The following is a 17771-nucleotide window of genomic DNA, read 5'->3' as shown; positions in this document are numbered from 1 at the left end:
GGACAGGCGTTCAGGGGTGTTTTAGTTTCCGTTTATTTAGCGATGAAATCATCAGTGTCACTGGTTCGCTTACATAAAATCATGGTGAGTTTTAAACCTGTGGTCCAGTGAGGCCGGCCTGCCCCATGCAGCCCGTGTCCAGCTTTCCGTGGAGGGTAAGCGCGCGGGTGTGGGCCTGTGTCACTTCCGCCCCCGTCCGTCCCCACGCTTCTCCAGGAGAGTCTCCCAGACGCTTCTGTCGGGTTGGAAAATTGATCCCGTAAAGGATGTGACTCCAGCAAGGGCTTCGTGCATCGCAGGGGCTCAAGGTCCCGGAGGGCGGGGAGGACTTCGGGGAGACACCCGGCTCTTGGTGCCTGCGGGACCCTGGCCGGGACCCACGTCCCTCCTTGCCCTGCACGCGCAGCTCCATCCCCTCTGAGTTCTGTCTTGGGCCCCAGAGTGTGAGGACAGCTGCTCGGGTTCCAGGGCCTGCTCCCTGCCCGGTCAGGCGCCGGATGCGGGTTATTTCGGCTCATCTTCCACCTCCTTGAGGCGGGTGATGCCCTGTTTTCAGAAGAGGTTCCTGTGGCCGAGAGGGGTGAAGGGTGTCAGGGCAGGACCAGAGTTTGAGCCAGCTTGCTGTGGATTTGGAGCCCGTGTCCTTCCCGTAACATCGCTGCGCCGGCCGCTGGCGTTTCGGGCGGGACTGCAAGTCAAGGGGCCCGGGGTGGGCAAGCGAGCACCGGCCTTGGCAGCGGGCACTTCTGTGCTCCGGGTAGATGTCGTTGCTGCGCAGGAGTGGCGGACTTCTCCGGCCTTGACTTCCTTTCTGACCTTGGAGTAGGTGGGCACCAGACAGGAAAGGACCAGGGAGGAAATGCCCGGAAGGCAGCGTGCGTCACTTCGTGCCACACCCTCCTTATCGGTCTGTGCAAGGCCCCTGGTCTTCATTTCCCCTTTGTCCCTGACCCCCCTGTCGTTCCTTCCCAGCTGCTCCGGTGGGGGGGGGGGGTGTTGCGCATGTTTGTGATTTGTGTAAACTGCACTAGCTAAAGACGCTGTTCTCACGCCTTTCCTCACGCACTGGTATCTTTTTAAAGACCTAGTCACACCGCTCTGTGTCCATCTGGCTCATTCAGTTTTGGCCACTCCTTAGTGCGTATGCCCATGTTTTACTTACCCATCCCCTTGGTGAGGGACCCCTCCCTCGGCCTCCATCCACCTGTTACCCCAAGCCTTGTTGTCATGACCTTCCCCCCCCCCTCCCCCGCCCCCCATCCCCATACGACCCCGTGCCGCCTCTGAGGCACACTTCCAGAAGCAGGTGCCCTGGGCAGGATGTAGGATCTTACTGGGTTTCATTAAGTGCCCGCCCCCAGCCTGCCCACAGCAGCCTCTGCTTCGCCAGCAGCACGGAGGCTTCCTGCCCCCCCACCGCTGCCACCCTCTGATTTTTGCCAGTCTGATGGGTAGAGACTGGGGCTTCATTTCATTTTGCATTTCTCTAAACACTAATGATGTAAAGTCTCTTTCTAGGGATTTGTGACCATCTGGGCTCCCCTTCTTGTGACTGCCTTGACGCTTTGCAAGTTTTCTTTGGGCTTTCTGTCATTTTCTTGTCGCTTTACACGAGTTTCTTGCATATTTTGGACATCCGTCCTTCTTCTGTCTCAGACGTTACAGATTTCTTCCCCCCAGTCTGTTAAACTTATCCGTGGTATTTGTTGTTGAATGGAAGTCTTTCACATTAGTAGAGTCAGAGCTCTCTAATTTTAGTCTCTTGGGCAGTCCTTCTTGGAAGAAGCCTTTTCCTCCTCCAAGGTCACAAAAGATGGTAAGTTATGTTGGGGCACCTGGGTGGCTCAGTCGGTTAAGCATCCGACTTCAACTCAGGTCACGATCTCATGGTTCCTGCGTTCGAGCCCCACGTCGGGCTCTGTGCTGACAGCCCAGAGACTGGAGCCTGCTTCAGATTCTGTGTCTCCCTTTCCCTCTGCCCCTCCCCTGCTCACTCTCTGTCTCTCTCTCAAAATGAAATAAAGACATTAAAAAATTAAAAAAAAAAAAAAAGATGTTAGGTTACGTTTAGCCATGAAATCCATCCGGAGTCCTCCTTTATGTAAATGTAGGGAAGCAGCTGCGCACACACACATGCACGCACATGCACGCGCACGCACATGCACGCGCACGCACATGCACACACGCACACACAGGATTTGGCGGATTTTCTCCAGGCCAGTTGGTAAGAGTCTATCCTTCTCCAACCAGTCGGCTGCCCCTCATCTGTCGTATGCCAGAACCGGCTTGTGTCCCATTAGGTTAATTCCTTGGGTGAGGTGGGAAAGGCTAGAGGAACTGAATGGCTGGCAGCCCGAAGGTAGGCGAGTACCCGTGTAGGCCCGGCCGTGGGAGTGGGCGCTTCTCCCCCCTGGCTGGTCCCAGCCCTGAGGGCAGGGGGACGGGCACCACCCTGCACACCACCTGGCTCCCGGCCCACCTCCCTCTGGGCCGCTGCTCTCCCCTGCATCTGCGCCCCTACAGCTGTGCCCAGGCACCCGCTACCCCCGGGGCCTCCCTCCAGCTCTGTAGGTCCCGCCGCCTCGTTCTTGCCTCTGAGGCCTTTCCAGAGTGGCTCTGGGCACGAGGCTGGCAGGCCGCGGAGATTTCCGTCTCACCGGGAGCTGGAACTCGTCTCGTCGGCCTCGGTGCCTGAGCTGCGGTCACAGTGCAGGGGCCTCCGGGGCTCCATCGGGTCCGCTTCTGCTGGCGGACGCTGCGTCTCCAAAAAGGCTTCGTGTTTGTGGCTTGCTTAGACCACACCGCTTCCTTGTAAACGGATCTGATGATGGAGCTTGGCTGTCCTTTGGAGGACCGGAACATTCTTTTAATGCTTTCGTTTCTGCGTTTCTAGGAATGACGTATTTAAAATCCACTGGCTGATGGCGGCCCTGCCCTTCACCAAGTCTCTCTCCCTGGTGTTCCACGCGGTACGTGTTGGTACTCGGGGTCCCCGCGAGGCGGTGTGCCGGGCCTCTCATCCGGAAAGAGGAGTTGGACGGAAGGGGAGATGGGTTGGGGGACACCCGAGATGAAAGAAGGCCTTTTCCCAGGGAGCCTCCTTCGGTGCAGGAGGGACCGGCACAGGGACAAGTCCCTGCCCCCTCCCTGACCTGGCCTGAGGCTTTGCTCACGCTGCCAGCTGCTCAGGGTTTTCCCAGAGCACTTCCTGCTTTCATTCCTTTTTTTTTTTTTAAGTCCTTTCTTGAGATGAGGGCGCCACCTGCTGAATTCTTCCCACGACTTTATTTTTCTGAGCATCTTCCCGTTCTATTAGAAGCCCAGCGCTGGGGTACATGCTCAAGGGGCGAGCGATGCTCTGGGGACCGAGGGGTGCGACTCGAGCTCGCGCTCCGCATAGTCAGTCCTGGTGCGGCGGGAGGCAGCCTGGGCCGTCGGCCCCCGAGGCCCCCGCGGCCCCACCTGTGAGGGCGCCGGCGCCCAGACTCGCTCCTGCACCGACACGTGTCACTGGAGGAGTCGTGCTGTGTCCCTAGCATCTCTAGAAATGACGGTTGTCTGGATCATTTCCGATTTGGATCTAAGTTAAAAGATTCTTTATCGGGGGGGTTGCATGGGGGGCTCCATCCGGTGAGTGTCTGACTTTGGCTCAGGTCATGATCTCATGGTTCGTGGGTTCGAGCACCACGTTGGGCTCTGTGCTGACCGCTAGCTCGGAGCCTGGAGCTGCTTCGGATTCTGTGTCTCCTCCTTTCCCTGCCCTCCCCTGTTCTCGCTCTGTCGGTCTCTCAAAATTAAACTAACAAAAAAGATTCTTTCTGGAAACTTCTGGGTGATGAATGGCAGGATCCTTGAGTCACTGTAATATCCAGGGAGCCGTTTGTGATAGAATGAGGAAACTGATTTGTGAGTTGTCCCAGGAAGCATTCTGAGTGCGCTGCTGGAACCTGCCATGTTTTAGTTTAGTTTGTTTTGTTTCATTTTGTTTTGTTTTAATTTTATCTTATATTTTATTTTATTTTACTGTATTTTTTATTTTATTTTTTTTTTCTATCATTTATTTATCTTCGAGAGAGAGCTCTTGCATGTGCCAGCTGGGAAGGGGGCAGAGAGAGGGGGGGCGGGAGTCTCAAGAATCGCTAACAGTGCAGAGCCCCACGTGGGGCTCACTTTCATGAACCGTGAGATCATGACCTGAGCCAAAAGCAGGAGTCAGATGTTCAACCGACTGAGCCCCACAGGCATCTCTGAAACTTGCCACTTGAAGTAACACACGTTGTTGGCTCTAAGTAGCTCTAAATTCCAGATTGTTTTCAAAAAAACAAAGAAAACCCAAGCAGTTGAACCTAGATAATTCCACGTTGGGCTTTGTTTGCCGACCGACTGATTTCTGTAATAGGCTAGGGTCTGCCAGGGGAAGTTCTTGGCTGTGAAACTGAAAAGACCTGTGGCCTTGGGACAGTGGAGACTTTCAAGACCAGAACAGGCAGCCACTGGTCCCCATGCGTCACCTGCCCCAGGAGGGACCCAGCCTGCGTGCTGGCGGCGTCACAACCTCGTGGCCCGTTTCTCATGCCTGCTCACGTTAGCACACTTACATGCTTCTCTGTGGGCGGACGAGTGAGGGGTCAGGGCGAGCGGTGGAGGGGACACCCCCATCACGGGGGCCTTGGTGGTGTTTCCTGTTTGTGCGCAGGAAGGCGTGCGGCAGGGGGCCTTTCTGAAATGCGCTGGTCTGGTTGCAGGTCGACTACCACTACATCTCGTCCCAGGGCTTCCCGATCGAGGGCTGGGCTGTCGTGTACTACATCACTCACCTGTGAGTGTGCACGGGGACATGGGGACCCCTGGTCGCGGGGGAGGCCGTGGGGGGAGAGCCCTGCCCTCCCCCCCGGCGGCCTCTCTGGGGTCCTGCCGTACTGGGGCTGCTGGCCTGCTCCCAGGAGGGGCTTGCCTCCGGGGGCCGGGGGGGGAGGGGGCGGGTGAGCCGCTCGGGTAGTGGGGTGAGGAGCGGACTGTGTGCCGCCTCGCCCCAGAGGCGGTTCCTGAATGTGGCCCCCTCTTTTCCGAGACGCATGCGCAGTCGTGGATGAGCCGTGCGGTGGGACCAGCAGAGGGAGTCTGGGGAGGCCGTGGGCATCAGAAATCCGTTCTTTCACAGCCTGAAGGGGGCGCTGCTGTTCATCACCATCGCGCTCATCGGCACCGGCTGGGCCTTCATCAAGCACATCCTCTCCGACAAAGACAAGAAGATCTTCATGATCGTCATCCCGCTCCAGGTAAAGGGACCCAAGCTCGTGTGGCCTGGCTGTGTCCCCACGCTTCTCACAGCTCAGCGCCTGGCCTGCCCAGGGAGAGGGCGTCGGCTCACCCCGAAGCCCAGCTTTGCCCCTGGCCATTCTCTCCAACCGACCCAGGCCTAGGGTCATTGCCCCGAGGGCTGCCTGCCGTCAGTCCCCTGGCCAGCGGTGTGTGGGCGCCTGCACCTCGAGTAGAGAGGCTCTGGGAGGTCCGGGAGTGTGCTGCCTGCCTTCCTGCGCCCGGCTCCCCTCGGCAAGTGGCCCCCTTAGCCACCCTTGGGCACACAGCGATTCTGTTCAAAAAATATTAAATTATTAAAGCCATGAGTGACACCAGTGAGTTTTCACAAGGTGGAACGCTAGGTAGACATCAGGGCAGCCCTCGGTCAGACCCTCGCTGGATCAGGACCGGGGGCTGAGGCCAGCCTTCCCAGGCCGTGAGCGCCTCGGGAGAGGAACCTTGTCGTCTACATGACGGTCTTACTGGAAGCAGACACCAGGTGTAGAGAACTCTCAGGAAACATAGAGGGCTCAGCAGGAGTGCACGGGGCTTGCTCTGCTTGACCAAAGACCATGTGTTTGATACAGTTGTTCTCCTTGGCTGATCTCCCTGGGTGGTGGGGGTGGGGGGGCACAGCGTGGGTGTGGCAGGGGAAGGGGGGGACAACCTCCCCCCCGGGTCCCCAGGTCAGCAGCTCACTCTGGTGACCGCAGTCTGGCAGTGTTCGGTGCGGAGCCACCTTCAATGGTGACACGGGATTTAGGTTAGCACCGTATGAATGGTGCAGGCCAGTTGCTGTGGGTTTCCCAGGAGAGACTCCTCACCCGAATTTGAATGATCCGGAAGGCTTGAGGGCAGAGAAGGGCCTCACCTAGACACTGAGGGAAAGACGCATGGCAGGTGGCCAGCAGAGATGCTGAGGATCCGTGTGGAGCTTGGCCGGGGCCCCCAGGGCCACCTCACCGGCCCCAGGTCAAGTTCTGCATCTGAGCTCATGAGGGAGGGCCCATGTCCTCCCCCCACCCCCCTGCCTCGCACATGCCATCTCCCCCCCTGGAGCTGCCGCCATCGCTCCAGGCCGACCTCCCGGCCCCACCCGAGCTGGGGTGTGATGGGCCAGCCTTCCGGCTTCGGCACCCGAGGGGGCTGGACACAAGGTTACATGGCAGGCACCTCCGAGGAAACAGGGCGCTTAAAGAATTGAGGGAAGTTAGGCCTTGATAAACAGAGACTAGTCTGGGAAGGCCTTGAACGTCAGCCAGAAAGCTAAAACTATCTTCGTGGCCACGGGAGCCGGGGCACAGCTCCGCGTGAGAAGTGAGAGACGTACAGGACGTGCGCACGGACTTCGAAGGACGCCTTTGGCACTCTTCCGCGCCAGGGGACGCTTTGTCGTGTGTGGGGAGCGGGCACTAAGGTCTGGGCGGACTCAGGGACTTAAGCTGGGGGAGCCTTCGCTTCCGCTCTGTCTTCATAGGTGGGGTCCCACGTGTGGGCGCGAGGACGGAGGGAGACCGGGATTTCAGAGTAGGTTTGCCATTTGTGTCCAGTGAAGTGCGGCTCCTGGGGTCGTTTCCCGGAAAGCTCCTAGAGAGAGAAACTGCTTCGAGACGTGCCCAGTAGCCGCGTGACAGATTGTGTGTACCTTGTCAGAGCGTGCGGGGTGACTTTACAGCAGGCGAGCGGAGTGTTTGGGACCGTGGCCTTGTGATCCGTGCTCCCGCACGTACTGGAACTCTCCGGGGCGTCTCCTAGGCCGTGCAGGTTTCTGCCGCCCCAGTTAGCCAGCCCTGGGGCCCCTCGCAGCACACCGGTGCCAGGACTGGACCCCTGAGGCCAAGTGCAGCGGGACGTGGATGCGGGCGCGCCATGCCCTTGTGCAAGGGCCCTGGGTGAGGTCACTCCCGAGCCAGAGCAGCGTGGCCACTCGAGCGCCGGGCCCCAGTCTGCCGTTCTCGTGGCCCTGGTCTCTGTGATCCCCCCTGGCACTTGGAAGACTGGCCGTGGGAAGCGGCAGCTGCGCAGGGAGATCCCGGGCCCCCAGGATCTGGACACGCGCTGCCACCCGCTCAGCCCCGAGTGGCCCTGCCAGGGCCTCAGTGGCCTTCAAAGCAAAGCAGAGGGTCCCCATGGTCTGTGCTGCGTCACGGATCCCCCCCAAATGCGGTGACAGACAGCAGTGATTCCGACTGTGGCTGGGATCGCCTCAGTCTTCACCCGCCTCCTTCTCCTGGGCCGGAGCAGCGGGGCTCCTCGGCCTCTTTTCCCTGCCTGGTATCCACCTTGGCATCCTTGGGGCAGCTGGCGGCAGTGCCCTTCATACGACCTTCCTTGGAAACCACACAGCCTCGTGTGCACCTGACTGTTGCTCAGAGCCTTCGCTCGGGAGGAGGGTGCAGAGACCGCTCCTGGATGGCAGCGTGGGGTGTTCGGGAACGCGTGTGGCCCTGGGGGGAGTGCCATGGCCGTGGTCGGGGCCGTAGACCCAAGCGTCCGCCCGCTCTTGCGGCTGCTGTTGGAGAGGCCTGGCCTGGCTTCAGGGCCTCAGCCCCTTCTCGTGTCACGCAGGTCCTGGCGAACGTGGCCTACATCATCATCGAGTCCACCGAGGAGGGGACCACGGAGTACGGGCTGTGGAAGGACTCTCTGTTTCTCGTGGACCTGCTGTGCTGCGGGGCCATCCTCTTCCCAGTGGTGTGGTGAGTGCCCGCCGGGAGGGGGGCCTCGGTACGCCCCAAGGCTCGTGCCTCAAGACGGGTCCAGGCCACCGAGTCCATCGTTCAGACCTGGTCCGATTCACACGGGGCCTCGGTTTAACAGTAGCGGCTTCAAGGGTCCCCAGGCTGACGGAGTCCGCGTCCAGGGGCTGGAGCCTGGAATCCGGGTCTCGATCCGCTCCCTCCGTGTGTTCCGGTACAGCTCCTCTGGCACGTTGGCCTTTAGCCCAGTTTAGGTAACAGAGAAGAGTCTGGAAAGGAGAACTCGGCAGGAGCGTGGATTCGGAGGGGGGAGAGTCAAGAAATCCCGTAACGAGCCCTTTCCTGCCAGCTAGGTGGGGGAGAGGAATCTAGCTCGCATTCTCCACGTGCTGACAGGCCCGGGCCTCAGAGGGGCAGGCTTGGGAGGCACGCGCTGAGCTTGGCAGTGTGAAAAGCGGCGTAGTGCCAGGTCCGCCGTGGTTGAGAGAAGAAATCCTTAAATGTTCCGCCAAGTGAAGGGCATCGCTGGTTCGGTAGGAAGCAAGTCGAGGGAAGAAGGCCAGCGCAGATTTACCTGTGTTTCGTTCAAGGTAAAGTGGTCCGCACTGCAGTGAACGCCTGTGTTTCAGGATCCTGGAGTCTGTCAGGCCGTAGGTTATTCTGATGATTTAAAACATGTACCACTGGAGTGCAGCCCTCATTCCAGCCGGCTAGACTCACCCTTGACCCTCATCCGTCGTACATGACACGTTGCACATAGGTCAGCACAGCCGGCAGCTCCCAGAGGCGGAGGAGGGGTCTTTCCAGTCCCCCCACCTCCCTGTGTCGTGCCCGCAGCAGGGTCACCAGCACTGGCTTCGGAGAGGAGGCTTCTCGCTGGCCGGGAATAGTGCAAGCCCCGCTCTTCCGGCTGCTGCTTTCAGCAAAAGGAAGGACCCCCAGGGGGTTTGGGGAAGATGCCGGTGAGCGATAAGGCTACACGTGGCCAGTCCCCTCCCCTTGTCCGTGGTGGCGCAAAGGAGCTGATGCCATACAGCAAGATTCTCAGGAGTGAATATCGTGAAAGTTGCTGTAAAACACAAGGCATCAGGCACTAGATGTAGCTTAAGGATCAGAATCGATGGCCTCTGAAGCCTTCAGACTCTGGCGGCATGAGCTTGGCGCCAGCTGCTGAGCACTGAGCCATCCGGCCCTCCCAGGTGGGCAGGGGGCAGCGGCCCTAGGAGAAAACGCTTCTCCGCTGGCAAGTGGAGGGCAGGCGGCCCCGTCTGTGAGCCCTCCCCCTCCCCCTCCCCCTGGGCCAGATCTGCCCGATCTGCCCTCGTCCTGAGACAGCCTTTCCCATAGCCCCTTTAATAATGCTCGTGTTCCCCCATCTGAACCACACTGCTGGTAATTAGCGTCCTGGCACCTCGCAGCAGGAGAAAGGACTCCCCAGAGGCTGCCGCTCTGCAGCCGGGTTCCAGATCTCCCGACGGCGAAATGCCGAATGTGCAGGAAGCCCTGTGCTCACAGGCTCCTAGCCTAGACTGTAGAGGCCAGCCTCCGGCCTCTGGGGGGCTGAGGGGGGTGGTCTCTGGGTAGCAGGTGCACCCCACTGCGTTGTCAGGGAACACGGTGGTTGGGGAAGGAGGTTTTAGGTGGAGAGAGAGATCAGGAGCATTGAAATGATTGCGTTTGGCTTTTCCCCTCACACCTTAACCCTCGGGCTGGAGCGCCACACGCGGCGGGTGCTGGGTAGCAGGGGTCACGTTGGTCGAGACAGTGCTCTGGAACTGTCCGGCCAGCCCTTCAGCTTATGACTGAGGAATTCAAGGCCTTAAGTTGCTAGTGTTGGACACAGAGAAGAATCGGGTTGTGAGCTGACCTCTTGTTCTCCACGTGTTTATTTTTAGGTCCATCAGGCATTTACAAGAAGCATCAGCCACAGATGGAAAAGGCAAGTTCCCTTGTGCTCCTTGGCGCTGCCGGGAGGCGGGGGGGCTGGTGGGGGGGCTCCACGAGAGCAGGTGTGGGGGTTTGCTGGAGAGGCAGGCTGCGGACTCTGCAGGGATCGGTTGTGTAGGAGCTTTGGGGTGATCGCTGCTTATTGAGATGATTCATCGCGTTTCCACTCCTGAGCATGATTTTCACCTTCTCCGAACTGAGTCAGGAGAAAAATCTTGTCTAGGAAGCACCGGATCACACTTGGCTGTGGGAACAGGAGGTATGGTGGATTGGGGATGGCTCCGTGTAAAGCACCCCTTCCTGCTGATTTAACGCTTTCAAAATAGACGTGTCGGGATTAATTTAAGAGGAGGCTGACGCCAGAGGGAGGCTCTGAAGCTCTCTGGTTTTTAAATGGTTGTGCCATTAGAGCCTTCTGGATCTCCTTGCTTTTCTAACCGTGCCTCCTAAGGAAAGAAGCCACAAAGGAAATGTTCCGTGTGATTCTGAGCGTAGGTGAGGCGTGCCCGACCCGGACTGCGGGGGCCTGAAGGGGACCTCAGACCCCGGAGCAGAGTCTGTCAGTGCTGGAGTGGCCTCCGGGGCCGGGAAGTCACGTTCTTGGAGGCAGATCATGTATCTGGTGGTGTTGATGACGTTTTGTCGCTGACCTGTTTCGTTTTGTTTTAATTATAAAAGTCATGTGGGTTCATCTTAGGAAAATTGGAAATCAGGTAATAGGCACAAATCTTTACTTCACACTTGCCTACAATTAGTACCGTGCTATTTTCTGTAAGTTGAACTAGACCCGCTTTCAGGGCTTCGCCCCATGTCCGGTGAGACGCGGGGGTTCTTCTGTAGAGCACAGCCCTCGGGGGCGTCTGTGACTCCCGGGGTTTGGGCCCCTGGTGGGGGGCGGCCTGGCGTGCCCCTGGGAGCCCCGGCCGGGACCGAGTCCGGGCTCCGCAGGCCCGCCGGCCTCTGGGTGGACACAGCCTCCACTCCCAGAACCCGCCAGCTCGCGTCTTCTTCCTGGTCCTGGGGACTAGCTCGTGTAGCCCCCCTCCTTCTCTTCAAAGAACCCGGTTCCCCTCTCCCTCCAGGACAGACTCTCCCCAGTGAGTTTCAGCTTGCACTCTGCGTGGACTGTCGCTTTCAGCCTGGCCGCAGAGCCTCCCGGGAGCCATCCTGCCTTCTTGGAATGGAGGGGGCAGAGAGATTGCAAAAAACCAGAGACAAACTAGAATCTTCCTAAAGTGCCTGCTGTAGACCGGAAAACCCAAAGTAGAAAATGAATGCTCACCTTCTTGGGAATAACCATTATTTGGGGATAGTCTTGTCTTTTTCTCCCTTTTCTGGGCCTGTCATATCAAAAGATGACTTTGTTATTTTTATAACAACAAAGTGGTCGGTCTCTTCATTTTAACATATTGAAGGGGCCTGTTGGCTTGGGGAACAGGGGCCTGTTGGCAGTGGGGAACATGACTCCTGACCCCAGGGTTGTGGGTTGAGCCCCACATGGGGGATAGACAGTACTCAAAAAAAGTTTTTTTCTAATTAAAACGATTTTTGGATGTATTGAGATACTTTACTTTTTCATCTTGATACATTTCAGTATCTTGAGATTTGTGTTTCTTACTCCTTGGCTGAAAGTGTGTTAAAGTCCCAAGGGCGAGGTCTTTCGGTTGATAAGTTCCTCTGGCCCCTCCTCGCCAGCTCCCTCCCCCGTTCTCTACCCCCCTGCCCCATCCTGCCCCTCTGCCTGCCTCTCCCCTTCTGCACCCAGCCCTCCAGGGTTCAGGGTGGCCGTGGTGATGATGCGAATGTGCCCCTTAACTCCCCGAGCTCTTGGTCAGGTGTTCCGCCTGGGGTGGACAGCACAGGTGACGCCCAGGATGGGATGGGGATCGTCCCCTGCAAGGATCCTGGGTGAAGGGCCCCCATAGAACAGGGACGCTCTGGTCATCGCTGGCGACACACACGAGGCACTTCCTCGTTTTCTCCACCAGGTGACAGCATGGGGCCTCTTCAGCAGAGAGCGGCCCCGTCACACCAGGGCTCTCCTCGGGACGTCACAACCCCCTTGACGGGCACAGAGCCAGCTTGAAGGGGGGGGGTGTCCTGACCTGTGTCCTTTTGCTGACTTGAACCGTAGGCTGTGGCTGATATTTAGCTAATCTGCAAATGCATGTTTCACTTAGTACCTTGAGAAATGGTACGCCTCTAACACTTCCAGAGTCAGGGCAGCCGTGTTCCCACGGACACATCCCCCCTGCAGGGAACTCTCAGGAACAGCACCCCCACACACACCCCCGCCGCAGCTTCCAGGGTCCTCTGATCGACCCCCCAGGCTCCTCAGTCCTTCTGAGACCTGGCCCGTCCCAGAGGCGGCTGGCAAAGTGAGGGCCACAGGCGGGAATGTGTGCTGCTGGACTTGGGAGCCTTTTGCTGGATGGGGGTGGGGCTCTGGTTCCGTGTGGAGGCTCATGATGCCATTGACTCAACACACGACCTTGACAGTGACTGGGGCATAAGACTGTGGGAGTGAGTGCAGTTCGGGCTGACCTCTGACCTCAGCAAGGGAGGCACGCTCTGCGGCTTCAGAGGGCTCATGTGGGTGCCAGTCACTTCCTCGTCTCGGGAGGCCTCCTGACCGAACCGGGGGAAACACTGAGGTTGGAGTTGCCCCTGGCCTTCAGCTGTGTCTTTGTGTCCTCCATCACTTAGCGTCACCGCGCCCTGCATTCTCGGAGAGGAAGCTACGCTGAGCCTCGCGCAGAGGCCGCAGCTCCGGCGCCATGTTCTGCCTGCCGGCATCGCCTGCTGCCCCTGCCTCCCTTTCTCCAGTGTCCTTCCCCAGGGGACCGACCTGCGGAAGGACGGCGGGAGACAGCATGCGCTTTCCGAACGGTCTGCTGCTGCTGGGCTTCTCCGCACCGCCACCCCTCCGTGGTTCCCGGGAAGGTTTGGGGAAGTGTTCCGAGGTCTCCGGGCTTTTATGTCCGCTTCAAAGGCCTGTAAACAGATGGTACTTGGCTAGTTGTAGGGGTCATAGAGGAAGGGCTTCCCCCTGAGCTGCTCCCACGTTCCGGAAGTTTCTGTGGCCATGGGGAATGTGTTTTAGGGCAGCAGTTCTCAAGAGGGTCCTTAGGGTCAAAACTGTTCTTGTCAGCAGACACGGTCATCAGTTTCTGCTGTTGACATTTGCGCTGATGATACGGGAGCGACAGTGGATGAGCTGGCCAGGGCTTTAGTGCCATCCGGGCCGCAGCGCCGTGAGCGGCCGATTCTGTGGCGTTGCTGGGGTGGGGGTGGGGGGCTGATTCACTCAAGAGTGGCCACCCCCCGCCCAGCTGTGACGTCTCCCGAGCGAGGCTCCTGGCATTGCGCATGCTGCAGGCTGGCCGAGGGACGGGAGGGGAGTCAGATCAATGTGGGTCCTCAGTACCCCGCTCCCGCCGGACCTTTGATGAGCTTCTAGAGCAGACGTGGGGCAAAGCAGAGACCTGGCAGACATGAGAGCAGAATCCTTAGAGAGTCAGCCTTCCTGGCCAGGCCAAGCTGTTGGGCTGTTTTTGCAGCTTCCTGTTTGTTGTTCCTTGAAGGTGACCTTTACCTGCAGTCGGACGGAGCCCACCGCCGCAAGGTCCAGTGAACTCGGCCCCTCCTGGGTCACTGGGTTACACGCGTGTCGGAAACGTGGCTTGACCCACTTTTCACGTGACCCTCAGCGGTTTGCAAACGAGAGTTCTTGTCTCATCACGGCCGTTCCCGCACGTGCTCCGGACACTGGGACGGACCAGTGCCATCGCCTCTTCGGGGGGTGAGGGGGCCCAGTGAGCGGATCTCGCCCCCAGATGGGCGCGTTCAGACAAGCGTGGCCCCGCATCAGCGTGCGGCCTGGCCCTCGGGCCTGTGCGTGACCAGGGAAATGAGGGCAGCTGTCCCCTCCCCCGCGGACTCGAGCTGGGAGCTTAAGCAGACTGTAGGAACGCGGAGCTCGGGGCTGAGTCGGAGCGACGCCGACGCCGTCCAGGCTTTGCTGTCGTCCTTACTTCTCTAATTTTTATGTTCAACCTTCCCCCTGACGCGAGGCAGGGAGGAAGCCGGAGGAAAGGGGGGTGGCTTTAAGCCTCACGGCTTTCCTCATATCCCAGGAAGGATTGTTTGGGAAATTTTTCATCCTTTAAGGGACTGTCATGGGCCTTTGCATCTGTGTGTCTCATAAATTCTCTGGTATTAGCTCCTGGGACTGGATTGCCGCGGCTCCCGGGAATTGCCTGGCAATTTGAGCCCCGGGCTGTCCAGGGGATCACTGCCATGTGAGCTGCCCAGGGAGGAGGGTCACCGCGCCGTGAGCTGCCCGGGTGGAGGGGGGGGCGTCACCACACTGTGAGCTGCCCGGGGGGGGGTCACCCCACCGTGGCTGCCCGTCTCTGGGTGCAGAGCGCGGGCATGGGGAGTGTGGCCTCTAGGGAAACGCAGACTGGGTTTGCAGTACCGGCTTCTTCGCTTGCAAGCTGTGTGTGACCTTGGCGATTTGCTAGACTTCTCCGGGCCCGAGGCTGTCCTCTGGGAGGCCGTGGTAACGGCGCTTTCCTTCCTTCACGGAGGCCGTTGTGAGGTCACACCAGACAGCGCGTGAGCGGTGCCTGGTTACTGTGATGACCGATGGCCCGGTCCCACGACCCCCGGGGAAGTCCCCTGGAGAGGGAGGTGGCCATCTGTGCCCTTGCCGGCTCTTAGTTCCTCTCAGGCGCAGGGAGGAAAGGTGAGAGTCCAGGGAAGAGCCAGCACCTCCTCGGGACGGGCACAGAGGTGGCGACCTCGGTAAACTTTTGAAACGGCTGGGGACGCCAGTTCCGTTTGCATCTGTAAAGGGTAGTTCCTGAAATGGAGTCCTGGCCTCTTCCTCGGGTGGCAGGGGAGGAAGCCCGCAGCAGGAGGTTGGCCTCCCAAGGGCCCGGAGGGTAGGTACCCGAGCCTCCCTCCCTGCCGCCAGCCCCTGACCTTCCTGGTTCCCTGCGAGGTCCTTCAGGGCCCTTCCGGCCAACCCTGTTCCGCAACAGGGGCGGCCCCAGGAGGGGCCCCAGGGCGGTTCTCCCCAGGGACCACGAAGACCTCCTCCTGCCGGTGAGCAGACCCGGGGCCTGGGAAGGGACGGACGGGCCGCGGGGGTGCGGGGACGAGAACTTGGGGCTCTGGACTCCTGTCCGAGCCTACTTTCCGCCCACCAGGCGCTCTGTGGCCGTATTTGCCGTCGTGGTGGGGCCAGAAGCAGCGGCCTGGGCTTGGGCGCCCCCGCTCCTGAGGGCCTCTCTCTGCTCGCTGCATAATTGCTGGTGAGGTTTCACCCTCTGGGGCTGGAATACTGCCCCCCCCCCCCCAGCTCAGCGGACTGTGCAGATGGTGGCCCTGCCGCCAGGAGAGCCTGGGGCGTGCTGCCCCTCCCCCCACCGGCTCCCGCTCGGCCCAGTCGTGCCCGCCAGAGCCCGGACTCCTGCCAGATGGGGCCGTGGCTGCCGCGCCCTGGGCAGCCCGGCTGGGAGTGGGTCGATGCCGCACGCCCCTCGCGCTGGGACGCTGGACCCCGACCGCGCCTGCTGGCTGTCTCTGTAGTTCCGCCCGCGACCCTGGGGCAGGCCCGTCATCCTGAGGAAACTCTCGGCTGCCCTCGTGCTTTAACAAAACCACATTTTCGCACCAAAAGAGAAGAAAAAGAACTGAGGCTCAGAGAGGTTAGGGGGCTTATCTGAGGTCACACAGCCCAAGAGGCAGCACAGTTGGCACTTGAACCCAGGACGTTCACATGTGCAGCGCCCGCGCTGCCCCCACTCCCTCCCTCCCTCCCTGCTTCGGCTGCCTCGGCTGTGACGTCAGGCCTCCCTCGTCCGCCGCCTCCCAGGCGGGCTCTGCCTCCCACCTGGTCCAGGCTTTGGGCCTCAGTTGGGCTCTCATTCTTGGTTCTTTCCATCCTTTCTAAACGTACATGTGCCCGAGGCAGCCCCTGCTCCGGAGCCTGCAGGGGCTCCCTGAGGCCCTCGGCTCCCCCAGGGAGGACGGCCGGTGGTCTCTGTCCTCGGCTCTCCCTGGTGCAGCCGCTTCCTCCTCCCAACGCGGTGCTCTCCCTGCTGAGCCCCCACACCTGCCCTTCCGAGCGCGCTGCCCACCGGCCTCCCGGCTCTTGCTCCCTCCCGGGCCCATCAGGCCTCGGCTGCGCCGCCAGCTCCCATGGGAATCCTCGCGCGCGCCCTTGAGCCCCTGCTGGGAGCCCTTCCTTGGTCGGGGCCTCCGCAGCCAGCGCCTGTCACGGCCCCTTGGATCCAGGACTCCAGTCCCGACGCTTCTCTCCGCCTGGCTGAAGGGCGGGAGTGTCATTTGTTGGGTTTATCTCCGCAAAGGAAATTCGGGAGGGACTCTGAAAGCATTTTTCCTACTTAAATGGTCCCACTGTGATTACTGTCCTTTCCCAGTGACTCCAGGGAGAATGGCGCATTCACGTTCAAGACCTGGTGGGCTGGTTTGGGAGGGCGGCCACCTTCTTGACCACGTGACAAAGAAACATGAAAGGAACACAGGTCCACACGGATGCGCAAAGCTTTAAATCCGCAGCCGTTTCACTTTCCAGCCCTTCTCAGTCTCAGTGCCCGGTCCTCGGCACAGCTCTGTGAGTCCCCAGCCGGGCAGGCACACCTGCGAGCCTCGCTGGGTCCTGGAGGCGCCTCTGTGCCTCCCCTTCCCTGAGGGACAGCAGCCGCCCTGCGGCAGAGGGAACGGCAAAGTGGGTAAGAGCCCGAGAGATTTCATTTTAAACCTAACAAGACTGCCAGAGAGGTTGCTAGATGAGAAAGCTTTTAAAATTAAAGGCTGATCAGCCTGCTTTAATTTCGCTTCTTTAAAGGGGGCGTGCGTACGTGAGTCCATTCTAGCTCGAGACGTGGACGTACGGCCTCTAGACCGAACACCGGCTTAGACTTTCTGTGGGTTCTCAGAGCGTCCCCTGATGGAGACATTGGTTACTCCCAGGAGCCTCTTGCCGATGCCGTTAGTTGGTAATCGTGTCGGAGATCAGGATTCCAGGGATTTCTTTCGGAACCCGGAGCTTGACTGCCCCCCACTCATCGAGAGCCGGAGGGGTGGGGGAAGAGGAGAGCCTTCTGCACCCAGGGTGCCATTCTTAACCGAACCAGTAATTGAATGCTATTAAGGCCAAATTAATTTGCCTCCTGCAGGAAGGTTTATGATGAATGAAAGGCTTGCTAATCAGGGAGGGAGCCAGGCTACCCTCTGTGGTCATCAATATTTCATGGCCATAGGCGGTGGCAGGAAGTTAGCTGGCCTGGCTCCCCGACCTTGAGCGATCCAGAGGTAGGACACAGTCAGGAGGGTTGCGTTTAAAGGGCTTGTTACAAGGGAAATTTGCAAGATGTGCCTGTGGGTTCATGGAACTTGTGGCCTCAGCCCGTGGGAGGTGCGGGGACTGGCCCTGGTCCCTAGTGGAGAGAGCAGCTGTGGCGGCCGTGGTGGCGGGGCTGAAGTGTTTACTATCAGCCTGGAGGGGGCAGAGGGTCTTGATCTGTATGTAGCGGCCCTGCCTATTTCTGTGGTGGCAGCCCACCCCCACCGTGGCGAGGTCAGAGCTGCTGAACCCGGAGCGAGGAAGTGTACCCCAGCAGAGCACCGGAGGGGGGAGGTGTACCCCAGCAGAGCGCAGGAGCGGGGGGTGTACCCCAGCAGAGCACAGGAGCGGGGAGTGTACCCCAGCAGAGCGCAGGAGCGGGGGGTGTACCCCAGTAGAGCGCAGGAGCGGGGGATGTACCCCAGCAGAGCGCAGGAGCGGGGGGT

The 17771-nt window shown here is 59.7% G+C and overlaps 1 protein-coding gene across 5 annotated transcripts in view; it reads left to right on the top strand.

Moving 5' to 3' along the window:
- GPR107 (G protein-coupled receptor 107) overlaps nucleotides 1-17771 on the top strand; it is a 57940-nt gene that overhangs the window by 30492 nt on the left and 9677 nt on the right. For all 5 annotated transcript variants that reach the window (XM_029921002.1, XM_029921001.1, XM_029921004.1 and 2 more), the window contains 5 exons: nucleotides 2894-2969; nucleotides 4746-4819; nucleotides 5162-5279; nucleotides 7870-8000; nucleotides 9896-9939. In XM_029921002.1, coding sequence (XP_029776862.1) covers nucleotides 2894-2969; nucleotides 4746-4819; nucleotides 5162-5279; nucleotides 7870-8000; nucleotides 9896-9939 — 443 coding nt within the window. The remainder of the gene's footprint in view (nucleotides 1-2893; nucleotides 2970-4745; nucleotides 4820-5161; nucleotides 5280-7869; nucleotides 8001-9895; nucleotides 9940-17771) is intronic.

The sequence above is a fragment of the Suricata suricatta genome, chromosome 13 (assembly GCF_006229205.1).
Source record: "Suricata suricatta isolate VVHF042 chromosome 13, meerkat_22Aug2017_6uvM2_HiC, whole genome shotgun sequence".
In the NCBI taxonomy this organism is placed as follows: domain Eukaryota; kingdom Metazoa; phylum Chordata; class Mammalia; order Carnivora; family Herpestidae; genus Suricata; species Suricata suricatta.
This window is presented reverse-complemented; position numbering and strand designations above follow the sequence as displayed.